This window comes from Parasteatoda tepidariorum, chromosome 3 (assembly GCF_982258835.1).
Source record: "Parasteatoda tepidariorum strain Cologne lab strain chromosome 3, Ptep-v5.0, whole genome shotgun sequence".
Lineage (NCBI taxonomy): Eukaryota > Metazoa > Arthropoda > Arachnida > Araneae > Theridiidae > Parasteatoda > Parasteatoda tepidariorum.
The window spans coordinates 61,691,022-61,717,328 of NC_141757.1; the positions used below are offsets into that span (position 1 = coordinate 61,691,022).

At 29.1% G+C, this 26,307-nt stretch overlaps 2 protein-coding genes across 7 annotated transcripts in view; one reads left to right on the forward strand and one right to left on the reverse strand.

Moving 5' to 3' along the window:
- LOC107444998 (uncharacterized) overlaps positions 1-26,307 on the forward strand; it is a 110,984-nt gene that overhangs the window by 71,683 nt on the left and 12,994 nt on the right. For both annotated transcript variants that reach the window (XM_016059297.4, XM_071180358.2), the window contains exons 3-5: positions 23,257-23,374; positions 26,021-26,074; positions 26,170-26,269. In XM_016059297.4, the coding sequence (XP_015914783.4) occupies positions 23,257-23,374; positions 26,021-26,074; positions 26,170-26,269 (272 nt within the window). The remainder of the gene's footprint in view (positions 1-23,256; positions 23,375-26,020; positions 26,075-26,169; positions 26,270-26,307) is intronic.
- On the reverse strand, positions 301-17,195 carry LOC107444997 (protein strawberry notch homolog 1). Of its 5 annotated transcripts, XR_015432580.1 has the most exons (3): positions 16,793-17,138; positions 1,117-7,559; positions 301-1,028 (listed from the first exon to the last, which is right to left on the reverse strand). XR_015432580.1 is itself a non-coding variant. In XM_016059294.4 (2 exons), the coding sequence occupies exon 2, from the start codon at positions 7,530-7,532 to the stop codon at positions 3,681-3,683; it is 3,852 nt and encodes a 1,283-aa protein (XP_015914780.1). In that variant the 5' UTR covers positions 7,533-7,559; positions 16,793-17,195; the 3' UTR covers positions 301-3,680. The 5 variants fall into 5 exon arrangements, 4 of the variants coding, with proteins under 4 accessions (XP_015914780.1, XP_015914781.1, XP_042906794.1 ...); XM_016059294.4 differs by having other exon boundaries at positions 301-7,559; positions 16,793-17,195; XM_016059295.4 differs by having other exon boundaries at positions 301-7,559; positions 16,780-17,159.

Sequence of the window (26,307 nt, forward strand, 5' to 3'; positions counted from 1 at the left end):
TTTCTGCGTAGTTGTAAAATTAAAATCAATTGCTCCATCGTTGCAATAAAGAATTTGATTTTTAACCAGAAAGTGTAAAAAAAATTTTTTTTAAATATGTGAAAGAAAAAAAAACAGCTCTGCTATTTGAAGTGAAAGTATGGTTGACTAAATTTAAAATCACCAGAAAATAAAATTAATATAATGATTCATTTTACATTTAAATAGTATCATAATAATTTAGGTACAAAGAAATTTTTAATATTTCAATTCATGTAAATTAGTTTTTAAAAAAATACAAGAATTTTGGAACAGAGAACATAAAATTTCAATTTTTTTTATTGTCATAGTACACCTTACACAACTGATTTATAATTACAAAAGAAATTAAGCTTTAAAATACTATTTTAAGAAATTTTCAAGTCACCACCAGCAGATCAAATGAAATGTACAAATATGTGCAAGACCATAATAAATCATAGCTCTTTGTTCAAATTTTATTTTTAATTATATACAAATGAAAAAAATTCCAAAACCTCAGAACAATAATGTTGCAAATCTTTACCCCTACAACTCATACATTAAATATTGCAAGCGGAATAGTTTTCTTGATATGCATAGATATAGGAGTAAATAAGAATAAATAATTGATATATTTAAAGTTTAGAAACATTCTGGGAGTATAATCCAACTCAAAATTAACATTACTAGCAGTTTTAAAAAAAACTTATAACTACAGTTCTGAAAAAAAATTTAATAAACATTCTTCCAAATCATTTAATTTAAAACAATTTAAATTTTTTAAATAACAAATACAATGGAAGATCTATATAACGTAATTCTATAAACCCCGATTCTTAATAAACCACACTAGCTTTGTGGGTGTAAACAATGAAATTCTGGGATAAGAAATTTCTATAACTAATTTTTTACATTGAAAGCAAATCAAAATTGACTAATATGTTTGTTATTAGTTTTAATGTTGCAGTATATTTAAATAAATATTAATTCCATAAATAATTAAGCATATATTTTGAGTTTTTAAATACCTGTATACAAAAATTTAAATTATATAAAAAATTATTTAAATAAATAATTCCATAAATAATTAAGCATATATTTTGAGTTTTTAAATACCTGTATACAAAAATTATTTTAAAGCATTTAAAGTTTGTCTGTTTCAGACTAATATTGCCATATTTAGCAGAAAAGTTTAAAGATGAGTGAAATTATCTATTTAACACAAAATTATGTAAAGTGCAAACTGTCAGGTTTTAAAGTTTGCGATATAAAGATCTTCTACCGTTCAAACATTCTTTTACGTAAAAAGAGAAAAGTTAAAACAGCTTTTAACTTAAACTGTAAGAAAAAATCTGAGAAAATTAAAACAAACTAATGCTATTAAAATATTTAACATGTATTAAATCATTATTCTTTCATTTCAATTGTAACTAAAACTGATATGACTGCTTATTTATGCCATAAGTAAATAAAAAGCAAAATAAATAATGGAATGGCATTCGCTTATATATATATATATATATTCTAAAACGAAAAGAAGAAAAAAATTGGACTTTTTAAATATCCAAATTTAAACACTCTGAAAAAAATATTAATTTTGCTCTTAGATCTAGTATTAAATAAAAACTGGAGAAAACTAACATTTTTTTAGAAAAATAAATAACAATAATGACAAAAGTTATGAAGCATGTCTTTCTCATACTCACGAGGCTACAGAAAACAAGTATATAACAAAAGGAAAACACTGAAGTGAAATATTGCTGAAATGTAGTCAGATGTGTGAAAAAAGAAAATATAGCAGAAAAGTAGAAACAAAATTTATTGATAAGTTCTCAAAATAGAATAACAAACAATATGTGCATTCAAAAAAGTTACTGAAACTTAGTTAATAAATTTAACAAACAATTTTAATACAATATTTAAAGCAGGTATTAGTAATTAAAAAATATATTTAAATTTGTAATGAAAGGAGATATTATTTAGTCAATTATGTTTTTTTCCCTTAGGGTAAAAAGTAATTCAGACAGTTCAAAATTAGATATTCCATGTTCAAAATAATTATATATATATATCAGGGCTGGAAGTCCAAAATATAAAACTTAAGGACAATTCAAGGATGCCAATTCTCTAATAGGGGCAATATGGATTTGCAGATATACAATTGCTTAAAGTTTTAGTTTATCCTGTACTAAGTGAAAAAAAGAAAAAAAGGGGAATAAATAATCTTATCATGGAAAATCGTTAAGCAGTAGTGAAATACAGAGTAAGATATAGTGAAGAGAGGGGAGTAGAGATAAATATCGTACTTCACGAGACTTTGTTGTTCATTTTGTTATTTACTTCGTTTCATGGCATATAACATAATTTTTGAATTTGAAATTGCTTCCAATTACTTCTTAGGTTAAAAATTAAAAAAATTTACTTCCTGTTAACTTTTAAAAAAATTTGAAAAATCACAAAAATTTCAGGAAATTTATTGAAAATTTATATGTTTAATAATCAAGGAAAATTAAGGACACTTTCTTTTTTCTAAGGAATTTAAGGACAACTTTAAACCCTGTATATATATATATATAAACACACATATATATATAACAAAAAAGAACAAATTTTTAAAAAAAAATCTATTAATTGAAAAAAAATTGACTAAGACTTTAGTTTTGAAGGTTTAAAAGAATACATAAAATATATTCTTAAAAAAAATCCATTCTGAGCAATAAAATATTTCTTTTCTATATTTAAATATAAACAATCAAATATTCAAATACCAACGAAATTTCTTTTGCACTCATAGTAAATTAATGTTTTCATAAATAAAACTTATCATACACAAGGTATTTTTTAAGTACAAAACTTGCATTCAAACTAAATTTTTTTGTTCAAATAGTGAGTTTGAAAACAAATCAATTTTTGAATTTAGAATAGTAGTACAAGACACAATTAAGTTGATACATATTTTTACAAGCCTGATGAGATTAAATTATATTCAGAAACAAATGATTTAAAAACCTTTCCATGATAATATATACATAATGTAGAATTTTAGAACAATAATTAAACTAAATAAAACTTTCAATCAGGTAATAATTTTTATTTTTCCCCCTCAAGAGATATAAATGCAAAAAATATATATATAAGTTTACACAAAATTTACTATATAAAACACAAAAAGCATAAACAAAAAATTACTTTAAGTTACAAAGCCAGATTTTGCAAAAGTTTTAAAAATCTAACTACAGATATAAATTAATAATCAAATTATTTTACATAACATAGCCTAAATATATTGTAATTAACTTAAAATGCAAGTAATAAATTATTTATATTACCAGAGCACATTTAAGGGGAAAAAAAGTTTAGTTTGCAAATGATGATGCAGCAATGAATATTTCAATTTTTTCCTAATGAATTAAAACTTAAAATTACAAGAAAACAAAGATGAGGAACCTTGCAAGACATACAGTACAATACAAAAATGTTCTTTTTTTTCTTGGAAATCACATGAATTGACTACATAGTCAAATTTTTAATATACAATACAGAAGGTAAAACAATGCCAGCTCAACAGTCTCTATATTCAGTGCAACAATAAATTAGGTGTCCAAAAACACGCCACTTCTTTAGTAGTGTTACACCTGTATCTCACCAGTATCACATTAGTCAATTCAGTAAGGGTTCAACTAATCCTTTTCATCGTCTTCATCAACATCGTCAAATTCCTTTTCATCAACTTCTGCAGCATCTTCAGCCAGCACCTTCTTTAAAACCTCTACCACATTGCTGGGGATGAGACAGCCGACAATTCTTGCAGAATCTTCAGTTTTCAGACGAACTACTTGCAATTTAGCATTATGTGAACCACCGTGTACAGGAAAGATACTTTCTATTTTAGTCCAAACTGAAAGCACAGAACCACTCAGGACAAAATACCTTCTCTTTCGAAGACCAACTTCACACTTAACACCCATTGTCTGTCTACGACATTGTCCATACCAGTACATGTGGCTACACAGTTCTCCAGATTGTTCATAGTTTTCTTTCCAATGCTCTTCTACTTCTTTTTTAGTACATTTGTGATATTTTGATTTTAATTCGTCTAAAGTTTCTTGCTTTGCTTGAAGTCCAGTGTTAGGTCTGTATACTCTGAATAATTTTCCTTTATTCCCTCCCTTTGTTCGACCAGTATCAGCAACCGCCAATATGGCAGTTTTTCGATTATTTCTAGCCTGGGCTGATAAATAAAAGCCTTCGTCTTTATCAGAGCAATCTTCTATTTTCTCCAAAACTTGTTCCCAACTCAAACCTCTCTCCACTAAAACTGTGTGTAATTCTGTTTTAGCTATTCCAGTTGCATGCTTCTGCATAAACATGTCAACTTTTTCTCTTTTTACTTGATCACCACCAGTGCCTAAATCAAGAATACCTAAATCATATCTTCCAGCTTTTTTGGCCTGAGCTATTACAGCATCTAATGTGTCAGTAAAATATTGGAATAGTCTATTTTGGAGATCAACAGGAAGACCTAAGATCCTGTTCATAAATTTACTCATATTATTGTAATCCTTTTCAAGGAATTGATAGCCATTCATAGGATCTTCAGTTATCATAGCAACGCCAGCTAATGATTTACGTACATCATAAAAGAAGTTGCCTTTGTAATCAGTTGGTGGAGAAACAAGGGGTACTTCATACTCCATAACTGCTCGCATTGCTGTCTCCAATGCTGTTCTTCCATACTTAGTATCAATGTTAAATTGACTCAAATCTCTGCTTTCAGTAGCTCTTCTATCTCCGTGAGTTAAAGCACCCAAGCTTTCAAGTCTTTTAGCAACAATGGATGCAAATCTTCTTTCGCCAGCAAGATCTGAAATCACAAACACATATTCAGGTGCATTAACTTGGTTGGATCGATGAGTTCTACCAAATTGTTGGATGGCTTTATCAGCACTCCAAGGCAATTCCAAAGTTATGTGAACTCGGCGTGCTTGATTTTTCACTCTTCTGTCAGATTGCAAAGATATACCAGAACTGGCCGCTTCAGATATAATAGCTATGTGCTTTTCTCCGTCCATGAAACGCTGCTTTTCTACCATATTTAATGTTTCTAATGGTGCATCAGCTTCTGACCGAGATTCATATTGTATGGTACCATCGTTACTAACTACACGACCTTTTCTTCCAGTCATTTCAGCTACATTTTCAGGCCCTCCTAAATCATCAATTAACTGATCAAGTGTATTGGGTGGAAGCAAATCACCTAATCTTTCAATTTTTTCTAATAATGAGGCTTTCATAGCAGAAGCCTTTTCAACAGCATCTAAGGGAGGGAGTGGTTTAGGAGGCTGCTTATGTTTCTTTGAACTGATAATGCCCTTATTTTTTCTTTTCTTACCTTTATCTTTTTTAGCTTTTTTGCGATTTGCCCAAGGGCCATCACTATCAGATTCATCGTCAAATGGATTAAAATCACTTTCCCTCTCAGAGTCAGAACCTGAACCTGCATTATCATCACCACTCTCAACAGCAGGAGACTCATCCCCAGAGGGTTCGAAGTCACTACCTCCACTAGGTATATAATCTTCAGCAGAGCTACTTTCGTCCGAAAGTTTATACTCTCGATAGCGCTTAACACCTTGTCTAGCACGTCTTAAAGGCTTACGCTTTCCACTAGATGTTGATGCACTTGGAGATGCTGAACTACTTCCAGCTTGTTGAAGATCAAGACCTAATAGACGCATAGTTTTTTTATGATCAGGTGCAGGAAACTGTTTTTCAACTAAAGATTGGAAGACACCTTTCGCAGTAGAAACAAAATCAGATAATTCTCCACCAGCTTCTTCAAGCTGCTCTAAAGTACGAGCCTCGCCTGTAGATTGTAAGCCTATGACAACACATTTTCCATTCTTTACAGCTTCTCTAGACAATTGGACAACATACCTAACTTTGGAAGCAATGCATAAATACTTAAAAAATCGTTGATGAGAAGCCCAAAACTGACACCACATAGTTTTCTTTGTTCGTGGATCACCTTCCATTAGTTCAGCAGCTTCTTGAAACTTTGCTCGAGCTTCAACCCAAATCTTAACTGATTCATTATACATACTGATAAAATCTTGGGCTAAAGGTATTTCCTCTATTTTGAAAGACACTCCAGCAAAACTCAACTGCCGCGCCATGTATAAACCTCTCAACTTCATATCCATTGCAACTAATTCCATAGCTCCAACACCTCGCTTTTCAACAACAGATATAAAATCATTAAACTCTTTGAAAGGAGTACCTTCACCCCACAAGCCAAGTCTTGTCATATATGCCATATTTTTTGGTTCAGAAGCACCAGTTGCACTAGCATACACTACTCTGGCTTTTGGTAATTTATTTTGTAAATCTAAGACAGTCAGACCAGTTTTTGTGGGTTTACTAGAGCCAGCTGGACAAAGATTTTTAGCTTTATGGCATTCATCAAAAACGATGCAGCCATCAAAATCATCACCACACCAATGCAAAAGCTGCTTCAAGCGAGTTTTGTATTTACCTCCAGACTGACTTTCTCCAATCAAAGATGAATATGTAGCAAATATAACACCTTTTTTAACACTGCCATTAGCCTTACATGATATTTTCGCATATTTAAATTTATTTAAAGCGTGTACTTCAATCTTGCCAGCACCTATGTCTTTTAAGTCTCTTTCAGCATCATATTTCAAGTCATTTGAAACACTCAACCATATTGCTCGTTTTCGTCCAAGAAGGTAATTTTCATAGATTACCCCAGCAAGAGTTCGACCTTTACCCACACCAGCTCCATCACCAATAAGAAATCCAGCTCTTGTTCCATCAGGCAAGATAGTCTCATGCTGTTGACAAGCATATGTTATTGCCTCTAACTGCAAAGCAGAGAGCAACCCTCTATCAATAACTTCTTCAGGAATGCTCAGTTTATACCATGTATCTGGTGGTTGAACACTAGAAAGCGAGCTTGTTTCAACAACTGGATCTGGATGTCTTATGCCTATTTTTAGCTTTGAGGGCATATAATCAGCATAGGTTTCAGCCCGTCCCAACTCTTCCTCTTCATCTTCACCTTCTTCATGCTCAGGTCTAGGCTGCATTGTACCACCAGTCATCATCATCTGCCTAAGAAGATGATCGCCATTCATGTAATAAGGATTTATATCTTTAGATGTTAAACCATAAGGCATTCCTGGAAATCCATTCATCATTTGACTTTGTAAAGCCATTTGCATGGCAGCAGCACTGAACATTTCAGGCCGCATCATACTAGCCATACTCTTATCCATAAATGGAAACCTGGCATAATCCATCATGGTAGCTGCATTGAAAGGAAATCCACCACTATTAGGCCAATGATTTGACATTTGTGGCATCTGATGCATATATTGCTCTAGGTGTGACTGTTTAGGCAAAGATTTAGTAGAGGAAAAGTCTTTTTCGTTAAAAGTTTGATCATTTTCAGGCTTAATGCCAGATTCATCCAGTGCCGCAGAGAGCAAATCTGGCGATTCCATCATTGAGGATTGATAAAACTTTTAATCAACCTAAAAATAAATACATTATTTCAATAAACCTTCATACTAAACAACATGCAAAATTATATTGATAAAATACTCATAATTTATTGAAACAAACATAAGATTTTCCCAAAAGCTCTCAATATAAAATGTTTCAAGAAATTAATCTACTTAATGTTTAAAAAAAATTTTAATAAAAAATACATGAATTTGTGGTGAAATCTGCAAACATAGCTATTCTTGTGAATATTATTACGAAATTTTAATGCAATAGAGACTATTTAAATTCTGTTCCTTTTTTTAAAAAAATTGCATTGTAATTTTTTCTCTCAGAATATAAACCATTAACATAAAAACCATTATTTAACAAAAAATATTTTTTTTTAAACATCTTTTAGCTGGGAAGAATTTACTTACATTGATATTTTTAAAATGTATTTTTAATTACACAATTATGTTTATAAAATAACTCAAAATTTTCATTTTAAAATTAGTTAAATTTCATAAATGCAATTATAATTGAAATATTATTGAAAATAAATCAAAAATATATTAGAAACTTTATTACTGTTATAAATATTGTTTTATGGTAACATACAAAATACATGCAAATGTAAATGGAATAAAAATTAGTAATAAAAGTACTATTATAATTAACAAAACTATTTATAACTAAAAATGAGGCGGGGGAGGAAAATAATTCATTTCTCAGAATTTTTTTAAGAACTTTTAAAATTACAAAGCAGTCTTATTCATATTACCTTAGATGTAGTGTGGGTTATAAATAGTTCAAAATTTTATAACTTAACTTATTCATTTAATAAACCCTTAACAATTATCTTGGCTAGAATTATCTCAGGCTTTTAAATTGAGGGGCTAAGAAAAAGTTTTCTTAATTCATCTATCTTTATAGCCAGTGTTTCCTTTATACCATATTAGGATAGTTTCCTATCAAAGTTGTATATACTTTAAGAAATACATTAATTAGCAATAACAAAATATAAATGTGGCTTTCTAGATTAGGATTTTCTGGTAGGATTTTCATTCATTAGATTTTAATTTCAGGTAGGACTCACAAACTTTAACGCAAATCAAATTTAATAATTACTTCTTGCGTATGTAAATGTAAAATAAAAATACTAAATAAAATATATACTTTTTTTGCTTGCATTCCAAAAAATCAAAATGAATTATACGATTTTAAATATGACATTTCAAAAATACTGTAAGTACTAATGTAAGCTTGCTAATCAAAACCCGTTGACCATTCATAAATTTTACCAATTACCAAAACTATGCATAAATATTTTTTTTTTTATATAGAAATAAAGTTAGTCATTGTTGAAAAATAAACAAAACTTAGCTGCATTATTGTTCTGATGTAAAAGTTTAAAAAAAATAATCAATAAAAAACTTTAATAGAACTGCTAGATATTAATTAAAATAAATGTTAGATAATTAGATTAAATGCTAGATATTAACAAATATTTAAAAAAAAAAAAAAAACTACTATAAAAAATCTCAACTATAAAAAAAATATCCTCTTAATTCTTAAAGCAAAACTTTAATGTTAAAAATAATATTTTCCGAGAAAAAATTATCAATAACACATTAAAAGATATATCTATCAGAAACGCTTTTAAAAATAAAGTGCTATCATAAAAACGCTTATAAAAAAAAATTTAAAAAAAGATGCAAAAGCAAAGCAGAAAAAATAAAAATCTAAATTTTTGAAAGAAGATTTTAAAGCTAAACATTTCAGGTTTTCAATTATTGTATTTTCAAGAAAAAGTAAGGATTATTATTTTACCTCTTAATTGTGGCATCATATTTAAAACATCTATTAAAAAAAAGCTAAATAGAACAAAAATCGTTCTTAATTTTTAAACAAAAGATTTGATACTAAAAGTCTTTTTAACTTTTTCACATCCCAGTATTTTTAGAAAAAAGTTACCATAAAAGAATAAAATTCATTAGAAACACTCTTTAAAGAATGCTGTTATAATAACAGCGCTGATAAAAAGAAAGATTAAAATCAATGGGGAAACAGAAAAAAAAAACTGATCTTAGTTCTGAAATATAACCCTAACATTTGTTGTACAAAGTAATCTAGTTTCAATTCTTCAAACTTCGCTTTTTCAAGTGCTCTTCAGAACATAAATTAACAAGTTTTAGAACTTAACAAATATATGTAAAAACTATATGAAATAATGCATTGTAAAAAATACGATTTTAGACTATTCTTGGTTAAATCTATTAAAATGTCGCTCCAAAAAAACTTTGTCTAAAAATAATTTTTCAAATAATACTTTGCCAAATATTTGTCCGAACATTCAGCCAAATATTTAGCCAAGGTACCAAATACCGAATAATGGCTGAATATTCGTTACATCCTTAAAAGATCAAAATCAATAAATCTTTTTAAAAGATAATTTTGACACACTATATTCTTTTAGATATGAACTAATTTATAATTCTCAAGTCATTAGTTAATTTAAAATAATACTTCGCCAAAAATAGGATAAAAACAAGTGTCACTGAAAATTGAATAAGACAACATATCTGCTTTAGAATAACAAATAATTTGAAATTATTGTGTTCTTATGGAGAATTATAATCAAATAAGCAATTACTTTCAATAAGTTTTGGTTACAATGTTCTTTCTGAATAATACTACTATTAAGCTGCAAAAATATTTTTTTAACCATTTCGTATAAAGATTATGCATTTCAAACAACTCATAACACATTACTCGTAGACTAAGATAAAATGAAAAACTTTCTGCCAACACAAAATCTTACTGAAAAAACTTTCTGCACATTGATTTAAACTCTTGTAACTAGTTTTAATCCTTTTGTTGCCACCTCATTTTGGCGAATCTTGTATGAAGATCAGATTTTTCAAAAAATGTTCAATCTTTATAGAACTCTTTAACAATTTATACCACAGGGATAAGTTTGTTAAAAATAAGTTGAAAATAGAAATCCAAGTGTTATGGGCAAAAGCACTTTTTAAATTAAGGGTGCATAACCTTTGAGTGAAGGGCCACTTGCACAGCCGATTGATTAACGAAGGGCTACATGCATATTTAATCATGTTGGCAGCAAATCTGACAAATTTCATATAAACATTAGCGTTCAAAGCACTAAATTTTTTATCAAAAAGATAAGTAGTATACTGCTGAAAATTAAATACCTTAAATTAATAGAATTCATTCAAAAATGAAAAAAATTGATACTCATTCTAAAAAGTTTTTCCCTTTTTATCAATAATTGGTTTAACCAAAGTACATCTGAAATAAAAAACGGACTCTATCTGGCGAATAGGGCTGAGAAGATTTATTAAATCTAGGTTTCTTTCTAGAAAAACAAAGTTCTTAATCTACAAAACTCTTGTCAGACCAGTCTTGACATACGCTTCTGAAGCTCGGACAATCACAAAACTGAAGGAAAATTGTATCACAATATTTGAGAGAAAGATTTTGAGGAGTATACTTGGTGGTGTAAATGAAAACAACAACTGGAGAAGGAGATTTAACTTCGAACAACCTGATATTGTATGTAAAATACATAAAAATAAATAAAATGAATTGGATGGCCCACGTGATTCAAATGAGTGACGACAACACAATAAAAAAGATACTGCTTTTTAGACCCACTGGAAAAAGAAAGTGGGGATGGGCTGACAAAGTGGAGTCTGATTTCCTTGCAATTAATGAAAAGAATTGGAGATCAAAGAAAAATCGGGAGTCGTCATAGGGAAATCTTCAGAGGAAGGCATTGGCCTACATTCGGCTGTCTGGCCAACTATGATGATGATAAAATATATATACATAAATATTAGGGAGTGGGAGAAAAAATATAAATCTAACAAATAAAAATCTGCAAAAATCACAAGTGTAAAAAGATGCATACATATTTTAATGAAAAAAAATTTATAGGATTTAAACAAAAACCAAAAATTAAAACAAAACTATTATAGTACAAAATAAGATTCAATATTTATTTGGTATTGAATCTTAACAGATATTATGTACATTTCTTGAATTATAAAAAGGTTTTATGAAATTTAAAAAAGGAAAAAAAATTATTTCTAAAAACAAGACCAAAGTTACAAAAAATGTATAACTGCTGAAAAGAAGACGAAAAAATAAGTTATACTTACGACGAAATACGCACGAATAAATAGTATCAAAAAGTGATTATTTAAATGCACATTAAAAACTCATGTGTCATAGTAACATTATAGTTAAAGTAACGGAATCATCAAGATCACATGGGAAAGCATTGCAAAAAATGCTTACATTTATAATGAAATCCGTACAAATAAAGCACATCAATAAGTTATTTAAACACATAATTTAAAATTTGCATGTTGTAATAAAACCAGAATCTTTTAAATCATGTGGGAATGCATAAAAAAAATATTTAAAAATTTCTGAATAATAACTTGTATTTACCATGAAATCGGCAAAAACAAAGCACGTCAAAAAGTGGTAATTTAAATGTGTGAATTGAAACTTGCGCTTGCGTAACGTAATAATATCATAGTAAAAATATAGGATTTTCAAAATTACATGCAAAAAGTGTAGCAAAAGCAGCCTTAAAAAAAAAATTAAAAATTTAATACCTTTGCGATGAATTTGGCACAAATAAGGCATTGTCAAAAAGGGATCGATTAAATGGGAGAACTCAGGAGACAAAGTACCATACAAATAAATGTATCGGAATTTCAAAAACCTCATGGAAGTTGGTAATTATAAATAGCAAAAAAAAAATTCTTTCTTAGATTTGCGATGAATTTCGCAAAAAAAAAAAAAAAAAAAAAAAAAAAAGCATGTCGAAAATAGATTACTCAAATTCAAAATCAAATATCGTATTAAAAATATCAGATTTTTAAAATCAAGCAAAATTTCATTGCAATAATTGTTGATAAGCTATCAAGAAACAAGATAGATATACATTAAATCTGTGCAGATTGATCGCATCAAAAAGTGACAAATCAAATGTGAATTTAAACTTCACCATTTTTCAAAGGAAAAAAAAAATCATGTTCAGAAACTCCCACAGGACACAGGTGGTGCACCCCTTATTTAAAAAATATACATGTAATTTGAGCAAAGAAAAAAGTATGTAGAAAGTATTTATCCACAGAATATTAACGTTCTAATAAAAATATTGATGCAAGATATTATTTATTTAAATTACGCGAATATCAATCTAAATGCATATTTTTTTTAATCAAGTGAATACTAATCTCGACATCTGATTTTAAATCGATGAATACAAATCTCGATGTTTGATTTTTAAATCAAACATCGAGATCAAACATCTATATGAATCTCGATGATCGATTTTAAAATCGCGTAAATACAAAGATCGAAGTGTCATTTTAAAATCACGAAAATATAAATTTTCAATGTACCATTAGTCACGACTTGAACATGAATCATAATTGTAGCTTTTTAATCATGTGAATACAAAAAATTTTATCTGTCAGAAAATCATGAAAATAAGAAATATGCAGTGGCATAGTTATATCGTATGCTTGAGGGAGGTAATCTGTTATCTCCTTCTAATATATATACAAACATTTAAATTACAAAAAAAATGAATCAAGTACATTATGCAGGTTTGATTACTCGCAGGGTCGGCAAGTTTTTTAGTAATTGAAGGTTTTATCCAGTTTGAATCGACCCCTTTTTATAAAAGGGTCAAAAACCAAATGTTTCGGTGCAATGATAACTATTTTCTATTATTAATAAGTATTTGAAAACAAATATACATATAAAATTGCATGTGATCAATCATGTTCTTGAATTATTTTGATATTAAACTCTCTTTTTGTTTTGACGATTACTGTCAATAACCCTAATTTGGGGGTAGAAAATATTAAATTATAAATAAAAACATGTAAAATTGAAATTTATCCAATCTATTAATTTCTTAAATTATTGCAAATAAAAATACAAAAACAATCAGCTTCATAAATTACTCAACAATTATCTTATTCACTATATGTGAAATCAATCTGCATTTACTTTCACCATTTTAATTCCCCCTTTTCCAAAAGTGTGCAATTACCAAAAAAAAAAAAAAAGAGAGAGAGAGAGAAAAAAAACAGTTTTGAAGTTTTTTGTATTCCAAATTTATTTTTCAGTTGAGTAGAATAGGACTAAAATTCGAAAACCATTTTTTTTTATTGATGTTAAGCTACATAGATTAGAAAATAGAGGCATTAAAACTATTATAATATAATAAAACATTAAAGCTATTATAACATAACATGTAACTAGGAAATTTATTCTAACAACTGTACTAAATATTAATAGCAATTTAATTAAACCCTGTAGTTGATTGATTAAATAAATTATTAACTCATTTAAACAAACATGTATATTTTTTGTAAATTATAATTAGTTCACAAATAACTAACAGAACATGGAATTAGTGATTAGGGTGACCTGGGGTAATTATTGATCAAAAAATGCAAACATCTATTTTGTGAAAAAACTATTCAAGATATAATTTTAATATTTACTGGAAGTTTGAAGCTATATGAGATGAGTCCTATTCTACCTTCTTTTGTTTGAAAATCTAATTAGAATTTAAAAGATCTTAAATTTTTAGTGATCAGGAATTGCCCCTTCTCTTGATCATTTCCGGGGTAATTCTTGATCATTTCTGGGGTAATTACTGATCACCAGCTTTTATAGTAAATGGGCTGTTTAAAAATAATTATACAATGGTAATTAACAAATAAGTCATTAAGATCAAACAAATAAACCAAAAATATATGTTTAAACTGCTAATAAAACGTTTATTTAAAAGCAGGAATAAAGATTAACTCTTCAGCTCTGGCAGCAGCTCTCACACTGAAATTTTCATTTTCAATCATTAAAAGAAATTCACTATTTTTGCTTTCTAGAAGCTTAGTATCCTTTTTAGGCTTATAATTTCTCACCATATTTATATTAGGTTAATTTATCAACTTAAAAATTATTCTAACAACGTACACACATAAAATTAAGATAGAAGCAAGGTAAGACAAGCTAGAAATGGTGCATATCAGAGCACATTTGTCTTGTATACAGTTAAAAACAAATTTTGTGATTATAGTTAAAATATATTCTATAGTTGTTCCACTTAATAAATATGAACTGTTATTTAAGAAAAGAAAATTAACTATTTATTAGCTATTTTTTAAACTATTTATAAGAAGAAATGACAATGATCAGGAATTACCCCAGTGATCAATAATTACCCCATCTGTAGGGGGCAACATTTGATATAGTTTCCTATAATCAATTATAATGTTTACAGTAGATGAGAAACAATTAAACAAAAGCTTACACTATTTTTATATCAAAGAAAAAGAAAGTAACTCAAAATATTTATTATTAAGAGAAGGAGGGGGATCTTTGCAGAAATGTGCACATTTTGAAACCCATCTTTGAAATGGAAAATACAGAGAGCAGTTTAAAAGATACTTATTTTGTTAGATTAAACAAAAAAACTATTATTAACTAAACGTAGTTATACTTTAGTAAAGTGTACAAGCATTCTTGTTCATGTCTCAAATTTAAAAAAAAATAATTTTTTTAAAATAAAACTTAGGTGATCATTATTTACCCCAGAAACAGAGTGATCGTGAATTACCCCGGGTCACCCTATATTTTTATAATATAATTAATACATATAACAGGGGTCTGTCAAGGTTTTCTGAGAGGTACCTATTTCGTGAAAATTAGAAATTATATTAAAAAATCAACTCAGAAATATAGTTACAATATGGAAGGATTTATCGTTTCGTACGGGACAAAAATAAAATTTTAAGAAAAAATAGTTTGTGAAACTTGAGTTTTTCATAAAGTTGAATTTGTGAAGGTACCGCTAAACGGTAGTAAATTTGCCCTAGACAGACCTCTGTATAATATAAATAAATACATAATATATAAATGATATATTTATTTATATTATATTTACTTAATTTTGGCATTTTTCAGAGATATTACAACTTTATCTTAAATTTGCTCACATTAAATTATTCTATGAAGATACTTTTATGGGATTTATGATTTTAGAATTGCATATTTATGTTTATTTAAAGTAATACAGATCACCATGAACAATTAAACCTCAAAAATGAAGAAAAAAAAATATTTTCATTTGGTAAAAATAAAACAGAAAAAATTTATATAAATAACAGATAACTTAATTATTTAAAATATTTTTTTGAAACAAAACAAGAGGTTAGGTACCTTTAAAAAAAAACATTTGGTATAAACCAACCCACCCTGATTTTCAAAGCTAAATATTTGATTTTTATTATTTATGTCGTAACTTACAGTAGTTAACATTTACTTAGTAACTGATACAAATTAAAATAATGCTGATTTTCTTTAACAGTTACAAAAAATTCATTACAAGTATAAATGATAGTTATGAAAAACACTTATTAAATTTAAAAAATATTTTCCTAAGATTAAAAATATCTGATAAAAATAAGACCAAGAACAAATTGTGTTATTGCTTAATCTAATCGTTTTGCATTACGAATTTGAAACTTAGTCTTGAATCATACCTTTAGCGTGTATTATTTACATGATGAACAAAATTATTAATAATTTTAATATCTTAGAAAGCACTTAAATTTAGTTCTTTGTATTACGATAATCAGTAGAACATAAACAATCCAGTGTATGACGTATAAACCCATCCCTGAATGACTACCGCTTGTGAAACATGTTTGTTTATTTTTTTTCTGGATACCATTAGTGAGATGTACTCTACCTCAAACAACACGTGGTGGAATAATACGAAATAATTTAATTAATAAGAATTATGTTAATAAAATTTATATTAAAATAAACATTCACAATTTTAAGTTGGTATAAAAATAATACAAGTAATTCTCCCGCGCTATCATTTGACAAACGCAGCTGTACCTGAACTTAATGGCGGATTTCGATCGGCAAAGAGCAAGACTCTTTCATATTGTCAAAAATTTAACAAAATGCACTCAAATATAACATTATTCTTAATTCACAAAAGAATAATTTTGAGAAAATATTATCAAACCCAAGCGAAATGTAATATCAATGGCGAAATAATAAACAATTCAAATGCCGGCTCGGCCAAGAAACACAATGCTATGTCTTACCATTTCCGTAAGTCATTCTAATATTAACACTTAATTCACATAAGATTAATATAGCTCAGATAATAAAGTAGAGTGAAATAAATACCAATTATTCCTACCAGATATGTATTAAGGATGTATGATTTCAGCCAAGACTTCTTTCCTCAACGCATGTGTTAGATTTGTTAATCATTAGACCGAGCGTGAACAGCGGGGTTAAAGTGAAAAAAAACCGATGGAAGGAAGGGAACTCCCGTTTCGCGATTGGCTAGAAGCGGTTGACGTCATTCATATCTTTGTATTCTGAAATTGAGCAAGTTTCTGCCGCTTTTGCAGAGTTTTTATTAAAAGATAGAATTGTATAAAAACAGGGGATTGCTTTTATTACTGTTGAACTATTGTCATTCTAATTCAACAGTCATTTTTTTCACATTCCCTGGCACAGATTTCATTGTGAAAACAAAACTTACAGTAGAAAAACTACAGATGGCGCGGTTATCAAAAAATTTTACTTCTTTTCAGTTCTCTTTTTCGATGTATGTGATCGTGCAAATATATCAAAATTTAATTTTTGTCTGCTGTAATAGAAAATTCTTTTTCTTCACTAAATATTGCAAAAGTTATAAAAATAATTCAATATGAATCATACACTTTAAATCTAATCTTTAATAGAGAAGAAAAAAAACAACTTACGAGAGATATTCTTACTGAAGTGTTTATGAGCATTGATTTATGACGTGAGATGCTGACCTGAGAAATGGGAGTTTAAAAATCTTTTTAAATTTTAAGAAAGTTGAAAAATACTTATTTAGAATTCGAAAAGGAAAAGCTTTCTATAATATTTTGTTTGGAAAAATAATTTTTTTATAAAACTTCTCAAATTAATAATAATTTGATATCAGTATTTGTTTTATTTATCAGTATTATATCAGTATTTGTTTTATTTGTTTATTGTTATGATATCAGTATTTGTTTATTAGCACATTAAACTTAGCGACTTTATTTTATTTGCGATTTACATTTTTAAAATTGTACAAAAATAATTGAAATCTTCTTTAATAAAAAATAGATTCATCCGTAACTTTTTCAAATAATTTTTCTTTTAATTTACTTTGTATAGGCTAAATGTTTTTTTCTTTTTTTCCCTCTGTAACTACATCCTTAATATTCAAGCTGAAGTAAGAGGGAAAAAAGAATGAGAAGGACTAATTTATGGAAGAGGAAAATATATCGCATAATTATTGTCACGTCAGCAAAAGGGGCCATTATTTATATGCGTTACTTGAGGGCTTTATTTATATTTTTTAAAACACATTTTCAATTGATTTAAAAGTAGCAAAGTTAAAAGATAAAATTCCACACATTCTAATAAACATATTTTCTCAAATAAGCTTATAAAATTAAGAAAAATAGTGCTATAATTTTTAAAATATAAAATTATTTATTTTTAAAATATAAAAATAATAATCAACTATCTTTTAATTCTGAAGTTGAAATAATGGTGTTATATCCCTGATTCCGGTTAGCAATACCCACAGCACAGACGAAAATTATTCCCAGAGGTAGACAGATCATGGGTCAGAAATCTCTTGGAGTAGGACTAACTATATGAGGTTCTCATCCAGGTTCTCATCCTCTGGGGTACTCATCCAGGAGTTTCCTTGTCTTCTGGATTGGTTCAAAATTACAAGGCTACGGAGTTTAATATTAGTAGTCGTAAACCCAAAATTGGGTCGGCTGTTCAACGACGGATAAAATAAAATAAAATATTTGAGTGACTTTATTATTTAATTACGTTAATTTCATCTTTATGAAATAAATCACAAATTACAGAATAAAAAGAGTTATTTTGAATGATTAGTAAAAACAAAATTTTTAATTTAATTTTATAATGATTATCACAGTATTATGTCTATCATAGATTATTTAATAAACTAAATTTTAAATTATTAAAAATTCTATGGGTAACTAATGAATTGGTTAAATGTGTGTGTCTCATAAATGAATAGTGGATAATCATCGTCATAGAAATTACGAAGTTACAAGTTTGATGACTCATTTTATTTGACAGATTCTCCAAATTAATTATCTTACTTTCAATTTAAATTAGCTCATTTATGTTTTTCAGTTTATGCAAGATTTTATTATTGAAATGAACACGTTCAGGGGGTCCGAAATTATTTACTCTGTGTGGCAATGGAGTATTAATTAAACTTTATATTAAATTATCAATCAATCCAGTTTATTAGTTTACTCATTGTTTGCTACATTTCTGCATATTGTTCTGTTTGGGAAAAGAAAGTTATTAAACTACATCATCATAGAACAGTGGTTCCAATTAGTTGGATACGATAGTATTTGTTCGGAACATCCTCAAAGATATAACCCAGACGTTGCCAATAGCCCATTGTACAGTTCTAGTGTGACGTAAATAAAATACCTGCCCACAAAGCAAAATAAAGCTTGTTCTTCAAATACATTATGACGAATTATATCGATTTCACGCTTTTTTCATTCAGGGGCAAATTTGATTTCTCTCTTCTTTTAACAAATATTTATGCATTCATTTACGTTTCTTTTTTCCCTACCCATTTCCAATGGTAGCAATTGACATCATGCATCAATAATTAACATCACCTTCTGAGTGCAGACCATAAAACATCCTGAAATTACTTCCTTTATTTAGCTAATGTTAACTAACACTATTAATGATTCGCATTGCCTACCTGTCAACATGTAGTTGAATATTACGTTCACCTACCACAATAAATGTTCACTTTTGTACCCTCGTGATTATGAATTTAGTTCAGAAGACAAGGGAACTCCTGAGGAATGCAATACCGTGAACAACATTATTTTCATAAAGTACTTTTTGAGTTTAACTAACGTGCAACTGCATTGCATGGAAAAGGAATCCACAAAAGCTTCTAATTCCCATAAGCTCAGACACCTTGATGACTGCCGTCAGGAGTACTGCAGTTCTTAAATTTCTCGTGTCATTTGCCAATTAGAATCACATGCCCCTGATGACTGCTACGACCTTTGCAACTTGGTACTAGAGTGGTACCAGTGACGGATGAAAACTTTGTCGCGCTCCGGACAATTCTGAAAACTCAAGCTGCAAAGGAATCTTTTTTTCTAAAAAAAAAAAAATCTTTGAATTGTCTTACTGGTGTAATCATAATTCTGTAGAAAAATGCTTTTTTATTTTAAATACAAAATTTCAATCAGAGAATTATAAGACTTATTACAATTAATGCATACAAGGTTTAAAAAGAAAGCTGCTAGTTTAATTAATAAGAATATCACCTCAAGTATTTTTGAATTAATATTTATTATAGGTAATATCTTTAATGAACTTAATATTTTATGACATACAAATAAATAAGCATAAACATTAAAATCTTTAACTTTTTTCGTGTTTTAACAGTCGCAAGTAATTTTATAGGTTCTTCAAAACAAGCTGTTTTTGCGGTTTCATTTTCGATAGACACAATTGATATAATTTGCATTCAATATGTCGTCATTTTGTAAAAAATTATTTTAAAAATGAATTATTATTAATATTTTTAGGCGTTTATAAAATCATTAATTCATCTGACAATTCTTTAAATGCCCTTCAAAAATTATAAGCGTTTAGATAAATCAGAAGAATAACGAAGTTATGGAACTAGCTACATATTAGCAAATGTTTTTAGTGAAAAACAACACCTTACTTTAGTTTTCCAGAAAAAATTTTTAATAAGTATTTTAAATATACATCAAAGAACAAAGCTTGTAAAATATTATATAAGTGTATAGATGTTTCTTGTTATTAACTTAAAATTTTTTCTAAGATCTTGGTATTTAATCTTCTGGTCTTGTTTCTAAATAGTCCCAATTTCTCGAAAAGACCACCGAGATTTGGATGAAAAACTCAAATTTAAATTACATTGTATCAGCAAATTCACATTATATTAATAGTTCGTTAGGGAGACAGGCTCAATTGACACAAAATTTGACTCATGGTCTAGGTCACTCCTTTTTTCTCTTGCGAGGATATTACCTTTTGAGAATATTGACTTGTTTGTTGAATGGCTTCGTGAACCTTAAATCTTAAAAGAAAAGATTTTTTTCTGCTACAGCCATCTTCTTTCCATCTTTAGTAAAAAAATTTACTTAGAGAACGTTGACCATAAAAAAAAAAGTTAACCTAAGAATATACAATTAATAAAAAATAACCCATAAATTTATTTTTTAAGCGAACAATATTTTAAAAAAGAAGGAAATAAATAATTTACAGATCATTAAATCTGGGTCTCGTTCAGCACCCCCCTTACCTGGTAATCAGGGCGATCACCCGCCTTGCCCACTCTGCTTGGTACATTGAGCGTCAGCATGGCTGCAAATTTAATATTTAGGTAGAAAAATGACCGTCATATGGAACTGATCAGCGGGCCCCCATCACTAACAGCTGAGAAGACAGACATGTTATCCACATGGCCTTAAGAGGAGCCATAGCCTTAAGGGATCGTACAGCTACCTCACAATCCCTGAGTCAACCAATGGGGTCATTTGCAAGACAACAATTGTCTGCACGAACAGTTCGTCGACGTTTGCAGCAGCATGGACAGTCTGCACGGCGACCATGGCTTCGGCTACCCTTGACGCTGCAGCACAGACATGAGCGCCTCCAATGGTGTGATCAACGACGAACCTGGACGCAGGCGTCGAATCTGGAATGGCATAGCGTCGTCTTTTCAGACGAATCCAGGTTCTGTATGCATCATCATGATGGCCACATCCGTGTTTGGTGATATCGTGGAAAACAACGCCCATTGGCAACTTGCATTCGACATCGTGATACTGGCCCATCACCTGGAGTAATGGTATGCCATTGGATACACGTCTCGATCAGCTCTTGTTCGCATTGCTGGCACTTTGAACAGCAGCCGTTACATTTCTGATGTGTTAGGGTCAGTTGCTCTGCCTCCTCTTCGAGGCCTCCATAACGCTACGTTTCAGCAATACAACGCCCGACCGCAGGGCTGGATTACCCATTAGGCCAGACTAGGCCATGGCCTGGGGCCCCCAATGATTAAGGACCCCCTTAAAATGGATTTTTTGAAAATAAATTTGAAAAAAATAAAAAAAACAATGATTGTTCAAAATTTTATGATTATTTTTTAGTTCGAATTTAATAAAATAAAGTGAAATTTAATTTATTATTATTTATTTTAAATATGCTTTCTTAAATGAAAAGATATATAAATACTTTTATATTTGAATAAATAAAAAATTTACGAGAAAAAAATTTATTCTAAGGACTCCAAAAATTTGAGTGGCCAAGGGCCCCGCATACGCTTAATCCGGTCCTGCACGACCGCATGTTGCCCGCACTGTCCTGACCTTCCTTGACACAGAACATGTTCGCCTGTTGCCCTGGCCAGCACGTTCTCCTGATCTCTCACCAATTGAACAAGTCTGTTCAATGGTTGCCGAAAGACTGGCACGCCACCACTCGTCTGTCACTACGGTCGATGAATTGTGCCATAATGTTGAAGTTGCGCGGAATGCTGTACCCGTCCATCCATGCTATCCAATCTCTGTTCGACTCGATGCCCAGGAAAAGAACTGCAGTTATTGTTGCCAAAAGAGGCTGCTCTAAGTACTGAATCCTCAGGATCTATACATCCAAATATCTTACAAAATTTAATCACTTGTTCTTCCAAATATAATGTATGGCCCAATTAATATCATTCTGTTATTTGCATTCCTTCCTTTGTGATGCAATTTTATTGGCCAGTAGTGTACTATGAATATTGAGTAATTATGAATATTATGAATTAGCACAGTAACGTAATATAATGGTGAAAAAACTATCATTAAAAAAATTACTTCGTTACATTACACAATGCATACCTTTAGTGCAAACTTATTTTGTACAGTGTGCAAAACAAAAAGCGCAACAACACCTGAATAACTTTTGATCCAAAGATCTGATTTTCACGGCCCAAGATAAACGTGTCACATATTCCTGAGATTTAGGAAAATGAGTAAAAAGTAAAATTAACATTACGGTACTATTTGACCATAAATTGGGATCATATTTTTCTGATTGCATCTACCCTTAAATTTTGATTAACAATACTTCAAATCCACTTAAAAAATGGCAATTTAATTCAGAGAAAGTACGTTTTTGTGTCTCATTTCATAAATTAAAATATTGTCTGCAGTAATTAATTAGTATGAACAATTAAATTTGGCGTTTAGTTCGTAAAAGATATGTTTCTTCAGAAAAAGTGCGTTTTCGTCTCTAATTTCTTAATTTAAGATATCGTCTGGACACATTAATTAATATATTAAGATCGATCTTTCGAAATCTTTTAGGTTGCCTTTGTCGAACGAAAAAATCATAACTATTGCAGAAATAATTTTTTTTTTTTTTTAAGCACTGTGCATTTTTCAGATAATTTTTGATAACTATTCTTTTAAAATTCTATAATATTCCATGTTTTTAATATTCTGAAAATATAAAATTCTAATAATGTTTCTTGCTTTAAATTCTACTATGATGTAATGCAAAACTTTTTTTTTCCCCCAGAGTTCTGCCGTCAACCACACTTCTAGAGCTGCGGAGTGAAATCAGTGCGCAATTGGGATCGGAAAATGTTCCAGAAGCTTTTGTGTTTTTGCGCAGTGTGGGAAGAAATTTTACTCAAGTAAGCATTTTGCTATAAACATATGTATATTAAGAATAACAATTTCTAAGAAATCTAACGGACAGAAAAAGTTTTGACAAAAAAATACTTAAGCACTTGTAATCCTAATACAATTATTAAACTTGTAAGTGCTACACTGAGAGGCCCAAACTTTCGACTGCTCTTCTACCCAGCTATTAGAACCATATTTTCCAGACTACGGCTACCTACTATAATTTGATGGTCAAAAATCCAAGTCTCTCAAAAATTATAGTGGAGAGAAAGTATGTTTTTGTTTCTGATGCCTGTAATTAAATTTATAATTAGCACTTATTAAATGCATAATTGAGGTATCCCTTTATAGAGCCTTAAGATTGGAACTTAATAGAGAAGAATGTTATTCAATTTTTTTTTCTTTTTTTTTTCTGCTCACTCTACAAAAGTGTAAGGCATAATTTTTAGTGATTAACTAAACAGAAATATAAAACTATTCTAGCTGAAACTGAATTACATACTGGAGCATACCTCAAAATATTTAGTTTTTTTTTACGAACCAAATGAAGTGCCTCGAAATTTTTCAGCGATTCACATTTTTGTATATCAACTAAAAAGTGTATTATATTTTACAAGTAAATACACAAATAAACATATAATACACAGATTTCTAGAAACAAAACACCAACATAAAATTAATGTAATGCATTCTAATATTCGACAAAGAACAAGTAAGAAAAAAAAATATGCATAATGCATCTCCCCCCCCCCCTCGGGGTTCAAAAAGAAAAACAAATATCCCGAAAGTATGTCATTATAATTCGTCAAATCTCTAAAACAAAAGGTTTCTAAGCACTACATTTTCTTAAATATTTCTTATTTAATATTTACCAAAATATGATGGATCGATTGGTACATTTCTTTTCCGATCCTTCTTGAAGCTTTTACTTTTATTACTTTCTTTCTACAACGACGCCTTCTATTATAGATTTTTAATAGTGACTGTTTTTTTCTGATATTTTTTATACGCCTTTATGTCCCCTTTTAATAATGAAAGTGTGGAAAACATCTTTTCGCAAAATCGAATCTATTGTCGACCATTCGTAACTGGTCGGATCAGATGGGATCATTTCAATACTGTGTTCTACAGCCGAAATGTAAGTAATATCATTTCTTGGTCGTTATTCTTCCCAAGCATTTACAAGTGCTTAAAGAGTTAAATGGAAACAGAGTGTGTTCAGTAATCATCACCCTTAATATATATTTTTAATTTTTATGAAAGATGAAGTCGAAAAATTGTCCACATGAGGGGTCTCAAATTGATAGATATATAAGCAATGGAAAAGAAAAACGACAGCTATATCTGACGAATCACTTAGGCCGCATAGGGAGAAATTTTTCATGGCAAATTCTATTTCACCATTCTTATTTTAAAATTAAGAAAAAAGTGATTTCTGGAATACCTAGTGCAAACCACGAAGTTTCAAATGCTGATAAAAAGTTACTTCATGGTTTATACTAGGTCTACCAGAACTCTCTTTTCTCTTAATTTTATAATATCAATGGCGGTGAAAAAGAATTAACAATGAAGGATTTCTCCCCCATTAAAGCTTTCCCTTATTAAGAAGGTGATGGAATTAAAACACCAAAACCTGTTCGATTGCCTGAAAAAATGGTGCCAATCAAAAACATCTTTATGCTTTACCCGTCAATCAAAAACAAGTTTTGATGATTTTAATTCCCTCTTGAGAAGGAAAAGTGATGTATATTTTTGTATGTGTGCATGTTTATATATAAAATCGTTGAGTTAATTGTATGTTATAGTAAAAATTTCTTTGTAAACTAAATTTATATTTTTACTATGTGCAAATCCGTGCCTAAAAATCTTGTAATATTTAATTTAAAAAAATAAATTTTAATATTTATTTTTCAATAAATGTTAATAATTTTTCTAAATTCAACCTTATTATTAATATTTTATAATTAACATTCAATCTTTATTAATTATAAACTTTAAATTATCTAGTATAATATTATTACCTAGCACATATACAGATTCGGATCAACCCAAGATAACTAACAAATCAAACGGGCTTCTGTACTTCAGTTAGAGCACGCCATTTGTTGATTCTCTTCCTCTATTTACGCTTCTATTTTCATATTTTGTTATCCTGCTTGTTACGAAAACATTTTAAATAATTGTTGAAAAATGCCTATAAGTGTGATTTATGTCAAGTTTAAACATCATCGAATTGAAACACTGTACAGTCACCACATAATTAACTACATTAATACTTCTATGCAAATTTCTTAAAATGATATGTTATTATGATGACATTCATTTCAAAATCAGAATGGACGTCCTATAGTATTTTTAAGAATTAAAATATTTTACTATTTTCGCATAAACTTAGTGTTAAAGAAATTATCAACTAATTATAAATCATTTTTTAAAATGTTACGCTTTGAACCATACTACATTGCAAATTTAGCTTTTTTAAAAGTTGATGATCACGTTATTTTTTTTCCTTCTAAAAAAGATCTGAAATACACTTCAACTGAATTCCTTATTACATTTTAATGACATTTTGATTCAAAGAAATGAAAAGTTGGTTAAAGAAAATGGCACTATGGTTTGCACATGTTCACAATTTTATTCGTTTAATATTTTAGGTAAGATGTAAGCAAGAATTGGAACTAAAAATCAAAAGTTTCTTACCACCTTACGTAAGTAAATTCATCGTAATTTTTATTTCCAATCTTACATCTAAATTTATTCGAATTCCTTTAGTTCACAATAAAGAATTGCATTATATTTTTAGGCAGAAGAACCTGAAGTTTACCTAAAAGAAGGTGACTACACAGCCGTTCGAAGTGCGTCTCTTAGCGTCCTATCCAGAAACACACTGTTCAATAATTCAGGTACAATAGATTTGTAAGAATCAGCTGATTTTTATTAA

Excerpts from the sequence above, each read along its gene's own strand:
- LOC107444997 (XM_016059294.4), bottom strand. The coding sequence starts at position 7,532 with ATGATGGAATCGCCAGATTTGCTCTCTGCGGCACTGGATGAATCTGGC.